Source organism: Scatophagus argus, chromosome 7 (genome assembly GCF_020382885.2).
Source record: "Scatophagus argus isolate fScaArg1 chromosome 7, fScaArg1.pri, whole genome shotgun sequence".
NCBI lineage: Eukaryota > Metazoa > Chordata > Actinopteri > Scatophagidae > Scatophagus > Scatophagus argus.
This window is the reverse complement of record NC_058499.1, coordinates 9198797-9207370: the sequence shown is the minus strand read 5'-3', so window position 1 is coordinate 9207370 and position 8574 is coordinate 9198797. Positions and strand designations below refer to the sequence as shown.

Genomic DNA, 8574 nt, shown 5'->3' with positions numbered 1-8574 from the left:
TGCACATTACTTCTTTTGCAGATTCATGATGTTAATAGAAAATATAGATCTGCTATTGCAGTTATAGTATAAGCTATACTACAGTATAACTTCATGTGGGAGCTTTTAGCTTAACAGAAGGCTTTGTCTTGCACTGACTGGGCTTGAGCAGACGTGTCCTGTTACATAAACTTCCTGTTTGAAGATCAGGCTGAGTGTTTGTGTGTAGAACGATGGCAACGATGGCTTGTCAAGAATTTATCCAAACTGGCAACTTTTTGCCAAATGAATCTTGTCTAAGGTTTTCATTGTCTTCTTTGACAGATTAGATACACTACATAGACAAAAATATTAAGACAGCTGACCATTACCCCAACAGGGACTTTAATGGCATCCCATTATAAATACATAGATAGCACACATAGAAAAGGGCCTTCCCCAAACTGTAGCAACAAAATAAATTGGAAACATAGCATTGCCCAAAATATCTTGGTATGCTGAAGCAATACAATTTCCCTTCATTGGAAGTAAGGGGCCAAGCCTCTTTATGGGGAACAGCCCCTTACTTTTGGCTACATAGTGTAGTTTAGTTGTTTTAGTAACTGATGCTGTTTGGAACACATAGTAACATCATACTATAGATTAACCTGGGACATATGCACCAATTACTTTTTTTTTTAACGTTCGTAGTATCTACCTCAACTGTGGAAAAATCGATCCTGTCTAAGTTTAGCGTGATAATGAGAAGAAGACAAACACATTTGAACCCAGAATTCCTTTTAATGGATGGAAATGCAGTCAATGCCAGATCACTTCACAATTACACTTTGTACTAACATGAGAAGACGGTAACAGTACATTCTTATGTTTATCCCTGGACAAAGAACCCGCACGTACTTGCAGAGGAAAAGCTGATTTCCACTCTGTTCACCGTGTAATCTGAGCTGGCACATGCAAGTTTCCAATAGAAGGTTTTGGGTTCAGTCTCTGGCAGCAGGATTTTCACAATAAATTACATGTATGGATGATAGGAAGCAGGGAGTTACTGTCTGTGAATGACACCATCAAAAGTCCTTTGAAGGAGAGGCCTGGTTTTCAGTTTCTGTTGGTTATGAAGACCAGCAGAAAAGATCAGTCCATCACAGACGGGCAGGAAATTACAGGACAGGGGAGGGGGAATGGTTACTAATGTCCTCTGATAAAGTTCAAGGCACCAGCACAATTCTCATAGTGTTGGTGTAACCAGAACCAGGGCGCCAGCCGGTAACAACAATGGCCACATCACCGGACTTGAAGAAGTTGCGGTGCTTGCCTACAAATAGAGAAAAAAGAGGTGTTAGTGATATGTTAGATTTGAGTAACTAACCCTTTATGCTTTTCACGCCCTTTTAATAATTTCAAATCAATGTTAAATGTCCCCTTACTTGAAAATAAGTTCAACACTCACCAACTTCCAGGGCAAAGTTCACACGCAGGTCAACGTCCTCGGCCCACACATCGTTGGCAGGCTTTGTGTAGAGCACAGGGTAGATGCCGCGGTACAGGTGGGCCTGGCGGGCTGTCTGGCCACAGCGGGTCACAGCAATGATGGGGGCACGGGGCCTGTACTTCGACAGCATGTGAGCAGACCTGTACGTAACGGGTACAATTTATTAGAAAGAAGTGGACTTGAGAATAACTGAAAATTTCAATTTAAACCCCAATTAAAGGCTACTGTGCCAAAACTTAAACATTAAATAGCTTAAGTTTATTAGTTAACTCTGGAAACAAGTTGTAAATACAACATTGACACAACAGTTTACACCTCCAGCAGTAACATTAGCATTCATTTGAAGTCGTCTTTGTGTTCGCTCAATACAAGTAAGGTTAAGTGCAGTGTTCAATCCCTTTTAGTTGTGTTATTTGGTCTCTGCCCACTTTTGAGGGAAATACCTGCCTCTTTAGCTGCTAAATGCTTGATTATGTTCACCAGATAGTCACTAAATGTGTGCGCCTTTTGTTTGGTTCTTGGTAGGTATTGCACTTTGGGTTTTTAGAGTTATTTCGCAGCTGAAAATGGTGAAAATGGACCAACCATGTGGGCCCTGCAGTTAAACAATGAGCTGAAACTCACTATAAAACTAATTGTCTGTGCCAATCCTTTCACACACAAGTGCTCATCTGATGCTTTAATTATGCCATTATCATTAGGAAGTTCTGACAGTCGTATGTCTTCTGTATCATGTGTTGTGAAGATGAACTCCCACATGGAGAGGGAGTTAAAATTAACTTGTAAAATGTCAGGGTTCAGGTCTGAAAGGTCACAAGTGAAGCACAGATTGTGAGTGCTGCGAAAATTGGCACACTTCATATAAGCTGAGGGGAGAGAGTGGAGGCAGAAGCAGGGAGATATTATAATGCACCAGTTTCTTTGCTCACAGTGGATGCCGTGGAGAATATTATGACTCAGTGCACTGCAGAGGAAATGGACCAGTCCTTTGAGTCTTACCTGCCAGTCTTGGAGAGCACGATGATGGCGCTGGCGCAGCACTTGAAAGAAGCCTCGACGGCACCAACAGCAACAGACTCTGTGGGGTCACGGGTCAGATGAGTAATGCGACGAAGCTCCTCGAACATCTGCCTGTGGAACATGGCTGCCTCGGCTTCACGGGCAACCTGAACAGGTTTAAAACAAAACAACAAAAAACAGATTACAAAGGTGTTAGGCTGCAGTCACACTGCCAGTTTTAACTGCAGGAGTTAGTATGTATTTTAAAGGACAAAACAGTGACGTAGTGAACCTCAGTGCAGAGGTCTTCATACCTGAAAGCACACTGAGACATGAAGCTAAACAACAGCGGCGACCATGATGTCCAGGGGCTGTTGCTGTGCACTGCAGGCCCTCAGACACATGCTATTTGAGTAATATAATCACACAGTTAAATACAATGCAAGAAGACTCAAAGAGATTTTTGGTAGCATAGCAGATGGACAGAGGGAGGTGTGGGAGCAACAGGGATACACAAAGCAAGGCGAACAAATTCTAAACAAGCTGTTAGTGAAACCCAAGCTGATACCAACACAGCTCACAGTGTAAAAGCTGCTTTTCTCTCCGCTCTACATGATGTACAAAATATAATTTACAGCACAAAAACACCACACCAAAATGAAGTTATTGTAAAACAAGCTTAACATGGATTATTATCAATATTAATCATGACCAAATTAGACTGATGACAACTGCAAGTGCAATGTATGTATGAAGCCCTGGCAAAGAGTAAGAGTGCAAAGACACCATCACCACCAGTGTGTTGCTTAATCACATACATTTGTCTTTAAAAATCAATCACACAATTTTCAACACTGGTATGGTCTTTCAACATCGCTGTGAAAGGTGCATAATCAGTGGTATCAGTTGGGTGTGCTCTCACCATGTGCTGTGTGCGCACGGCCTCCAGGGGGTAGTCTCCCTTGGCGGTTTCACCACTCAGCATAATACAGTCATTGCCGTCCAGCACGGCGTTGGCGACATCACTGGCCTCAGCACGAGTAGGACGAGGTTTCTTGGTCATGCTCTCCAGCATCTGAGGAGAAACAACAGGACTCTCTGATGCACTGATACTTGTAAATAAAAAAAAAATTACACAAAGGATTTCTGCAAAACAGTCATCCTACTGATATCACAGACCTGTGTGGCACAGACAATGGGCTTGCCGATCCTGTTGCACCTGCCAGTCATCATCTTTTGCGCGATGAAGACCTTCTCTGTTGGAATTTCAATGCCCAGGTCTCCACGGGCAACCATGATGCCATCACTAGCCTCCAGAATCTCGTCAAATCTAGTAGACAAAAAGAAATTAATTGCTAAATTAAAAGATCAGTTAAACCACTACCAAAAATTAAGATGTGTGCAGATTCAGGTGTGAATCTACTTACCTGCGCACACCCTCATGGTTCTCCAGCTTGCTGATGATCTTGATGTTCTTGCCCTTCTCACCCAGCACTTTCCTGACAGCATGAACGTCAGCAGCCTTACGGATGAAGGAGGCGAAGACCATGTCAACACCCTGCTCCACGCCAAACTGCAGGTCTTTAATGTCCTTCTCAGACACAGCGGGCAGGTCGACAGCAGCTCCAGGCAGGTTGACGCCTTTCTTGCTGCCCAGCATACCACCATTCTCAATGTCACATATCAGGTAGTCATTGCCTCGAGACACAGGAAAAAGGAGAAAGTTCATTTCCAACAATATGTAGAAATGTGAAAGCAAAATCTGCATGAATGACAGACAAGATGATTGTTTTGTGCGCATACCAACTTCTTTGACCTTGAGGGAAATCAGACCATCATCAACATAGATGTGGCTTCCAATCTGGACAACCTTGGTGATATTCTTGTAGTCAAGCCACAGAATTTTCTCATCACATTTGTCAATGTACTGGTCATCAAGGGTGAGCTTGATGGTTTCATTCTTTTTGAGCTCAACCTCAGCAGTGCCACTCTAAACAAGATCAAGGAGAAAGTGTTTATTCATTCTCAGAATGAAAATCACTGCAAGGAACTATATAATATCTCGTGCAATAAATCAAAAAGTGCCTCGTCAGAGCCTCGGTAATTAGGCCAGAACTCACGCCCTTGATAAGTCCGGTCCTGATTTCTGGTCCCTTGGTGTCCAAAGCGATGGCCACCGGTCTGTAGTCAGCAGATCCTGGCCCGAAGCTCTCAGCTGCCTCACGGACATTCTTGATGGTCTCAGCATGATACTGTATGATGCGGGGTACAAAACAAACATTATTGCACTGAAAATTTCAATAAATCTACCACAGCATTAAAAGTGAAAGAATTTACATAAATGAATTGCACTAGTTCCTTATCACAAACTCAAAATACTTTAAACTTATTCTTAGAAAATAAAATGAAGTTTGTACAATAAGAACAACAGGTGGACAAATTTGGTCACAAAGTCACACGGACATCACGGTACTGATTACATAACTACATGTAGTTAAACTCGTCTGACAGCTGCAACACATTTTTAGCATATGACATTGTTCACTTTGACTGTACATAAATAGCTGCCCACAAGCCATCTGCTCTTATATGAACTGTTTCCAAAATATTTCAGCTATAGTGTTAAAAGGCCCAAACTGTAGGATTTTGTTGTGCATCTAGGTGAGGTCGTAGACTGCAAATAACTGAATAGCCTTCACCTCAGCCTTCCCTACCAAATGAAAAAAGCAAAAGTAACTCTCCAGAGCCAATGTTGGGTTTGTCTGTTCTGGGTTACTATAGAAACATATCATTAAAAAAAAGCTCCTTCTAAAAACACAGTTTTTAATTACAGATGATTATACACGAATGAAAACATAATTATGAATATTATATTTCATTCCTGGCAACAGATCCCCCTAAATCATACCCAACAGACATTTAAGCAGAGTGTTTGGGCAAATGAAATGAAAACAAAGTACAAAGTACTGTAGACAGAAAGTACTACTACTTTCACAGCTACGGAGATGCAAACTAAATGGGAACAGACAGATTCAGAGTCTAATCTGTACACTGTCTACTGTCCTCAGTTTCACTATGTCTTCTATTCGCACTGTTGCTGCGAGGCTGACTCTCACAGATGTCCTATTTATAGCTGTACTGGCAACGGACACAGCAATGAGACAGAGGTCAAATCTGTTTGTCTCTTAACATAACACATCTTATATTCACTTTATTGTGCTTTTCTTGAATTGGGATTGTCAGTTTTGTCAGTATTATTGTTGTTGCTGAAAACCTGGCTAAATTGCAGACATTTCTATTTAGTAGTGCTTAGCAATCACACCACTGCAGCGACAACTCAAAAGTCACTCTGAGAGTCGGGTTACAGTGGAAAAAAAAAGTTAACCTTTAAATTTCCAAATATCAACGGTGGATGTTCATACTTCAGCTGATGATAGATCTGATGGCTCATCCACTCAGGTGACATTGAAAAAGGTAAAAAGCCATGACTTTTAAAGGCAAGGGGTCAGCAGTATAAGGTGGGCAGTTCGCAGTGCGTTGGCACTGAGGGGGAAAGTACAAGCTCATAGATCACATTACAGCCACAGACAGTTACCAGGCCACGAGAGTAATGTCACACTGACGACTGCAGCCCTAAAGGGTAAATCCACACTGAGTCCCTTGCAGAGGGTAAGGAAACTACTGCTGTGCTGCTCAGCCTGGGTTCAAACCCTCAGACGTGCTACACTCCTGCACACACTTGAATCAGCGAGGTCACGGCAGGTGTTTTGGCCTTGACGTCCAAGGTTAAATCACCTGCTGTGACGTCAGGTTATGTAGTGCAAGATAGTAGAGTGAATATTGATGATACAAATGATCTTAAAAAAGCGGGAAGAAAAAATAATTTGCTGTCTTAGCTGAATATTTCTGACTCACTTCGTGTGTGCCATGAGAGAAGTTCATTCTTGCAATGTTCATCCCAGCCTTGATCATTTCCTTGGCCATTTCCACAGATCGGGAGGCAGGTCCTGCATCAGACATGTGAATGGTGGGATTTTACACAGAACCACTGAGCCAAAGGTAGTATGGACATTTTAAATTCAGATACAACAAGATAACTTTAACCAGACATGTAACGACAGCGTTTGTTGCTGAATCTGACCGATTGTGCAGATGATGCCGGTGTTGCGAGACACAGCAGGTTCAGAGTCGATGTCCAGCAGGCACATGTGCTCAATGAAGGTGTCCGCCATGGCAGCATGCATCTGCTGGCTGTGCAGGATGGAAGAGCTCGTATCCTTTGGCTTCGACATGACTGGATCCGTGTCTGCAGGAAAAGTCCTGTGGAGATGCAGAAAGAAAAGAGTCCAATGACTGATTAGTGTCAGGGCAAACTAGGGCTGCAGCTAACAATGATTTTCATTATCAATCAGATTTATTTAAACATGCTCATCACAGTTTCCCAGAGTCCAATCTTCAAAATGCTTCTTATGTCCAAGCGACAGTCCAAAACGAGTCCAAAAGACTCTTCCTTTGCCATCATAAATGAGAGCAAATCCTTACATTTAAGAAGCTGGAACCGACATTTAATTGATTATCAAAGTAGTCTGCAACAAATTTTCTTTCAGCTGACAAACTGATTGATCAGCTAATAGATGCAAACCTGCTAACAACCAAGAACTCGTAATGTAAGCTTACAAATGATCACATCAGCGTGAGAACCTACATATTCAAAGGGTTTAGAAAGAAAATCAAAAACTATAGAAATAAAGTACACATAAGATAAGAAGACGTGACCTCTCCACGGATTTATTTCAAGTCTCCCCCACTTTGCAAGCAGAGCGAATAGCCTGTGCATGAAGCAACAAAAAGCAACAGTGTGTGTCTGCCTGACTGCACTCTGCCACATTCCAGCAGGAGTTTCTGTGCAGCTGAAGAAGAGGAGCTGGTCACCATTGACAGAGGCTGAAGGTAATTAACAGGAGTAACTCCAGCACTCCAGGAGGAAACAACATTATTTGTGCTGCCCTAAGTGCAGTTCTGGTTGAGAATCCAAACAATGTACATCAGAAGGGATAACATATCAGGATTTATTTTACAATAGAGGTGTGTTCTCAGTCTGTGTGTGGAAACAGTGTGCTGCCACTCCATTCCTGCCCTCAGCGTTCACCTAAAATAACATGGCCAGCCCAGAGTATTTATGGACTGTAGAAACATAAAAGACATGATAAAAAGGGCCATATTTGTATATACGTGATATTTCAAAACTTAGCAATATTTATAAGTAATGCAGTCAACAAAAGCTCCTTGTACTAAAAATGAACTGTTATGTAATAGATCACAGAGGTCATACATTAGGCGGCTATTTATTTCATTATTTGCTCATTTCGTTACTTTTTTGTCTGTCCAGTTATGAGTTACTGAGTACATCTGGCCTGCCAGTATTCAGAGAAGAAAGAATAAGATCATGTTATTTTGCACAGCAGAGTATTATAACACAGGTTACAGATAAATAGATAAAACATGTACAATCAACAAATGGATCACTGTAGAGCTGTAGAGTTAACTCTCTTGATAGTCCAGCTCAAATTCACTTTTGATTTTTTTTAGCTGTAACTATTATATTAACACGGGTAAGTTTGTTCAGTGATTGAAATGACTTTTTAAAACACCTGATAGGCAAATTGAAACATCCAGTCAAAACAAATATCCGCCCTCCGCCATACAGCTGAATCTTTGTGTTACTCACCTACTGGGTAAACTTTGCAGGGACGAAGGCGCCACTGGTTCCACTGGGACGACAGATTTTATTCCCCTCACGAACCGGGACTACTTTCCTGTGTGAGCAGCAGCCGGTGACGCAGGATATAGTGCGCGACAGTTAGGGCAAGATTTACCGTTTGGGCAGCCAGTTGAACGTAAGCCCGTATTTTTTTTTGCACACGGCAGATGTTTTTAATGCGTAAATATCAAATCCAATTTCAAATTTGTGGGTATAAGCGCAGAAGTTGAGTGTTATTGAGGGAGGATACAGCGCAGGTGCCAGTGTAGTTTGTCTGACCAATCAGGAGGCTCGCCGCTGATAGATAAACCAACTTGGACCCGAGCCTTAAAAGATGAGCAGGACG

The 8574-nt window shown here is 42.0% G+C and overlaps 1 protein-coding gene across 3 annotated transcripts; it reads right to left on the bottom strand.

The window, feature by feature from the left end:
* Positions 1–739: 739 nt before the first annotated feature.
* LOC124062158 (pyruvate kinase PKM-like) lies at positions 740–8349 on the bottom strand. Of its 3 annotated transcripts, none has more exons than XM_046394709.1 (11): positions 8196–8348; positions 6609–6787; positions 6383–6474; positions 4588–4719; positions 4271–4457; positions 3895–4165; positions 3647–3797; positions 3390–3542; positions 2468–2634; positions 1427–1608; positions 740–1291 (listed from the first exon to the last, which is right to left on the bottom strand). In XM_046394709.1, exons 2-11 carry the CDS (start codon positions 6757–6759, stop codon positions 1185–1187), a joined length of 1593 nt encoding a protein of 530 aa, XP_046250665.1. In that variant the 5' UTR covers positions 6760–6787; positions 8196–8348; the 3' UTR covers positions 740–1184. The 3 variants fall into 3 exon arrangements, with proteins under 3 accessions (XP_046250665.1, XP_046250666.1, XP_046250667.1); XM_046394710.1 differs by having other exon boundaries at positions 8200–8313; XM_046394711.1 differs by lacking the exons at positions 740–1291; positions 1427–1608; positions 2468–2634 and adding an exon at positions 2653–2872 and having other exon boundaries at positions 8196–8349.
* Positions 8350–8574: the final 225 nt, after the last annotated feature.

Excerpts from the sequence above, each read along its gene's own strand:
- LOC124062158 (XM_046394709.1), bottom strand. The coding sequence starts at position 6,759 with ATGTCGAAGCCAAAGGATACGAGCTCTTCCATCCTGCACAGCCAGCAG. Across the intron at positions 4,166-4,270 it reads CCTCAAGGTCAAAGAAGTTG|GCAATGACTACCTGATATGT; the intron begins GTATGCGCACAA and ends CTGTGTCTCGAG. Across the intron at positions 1,609-2,467 it reads GTGCTCTCCAAGACTGGCAG|GTCTGCTCACATGCTGTCGA; the intron begins GTAAGACTCAAA and ends CGTTACGTACAG.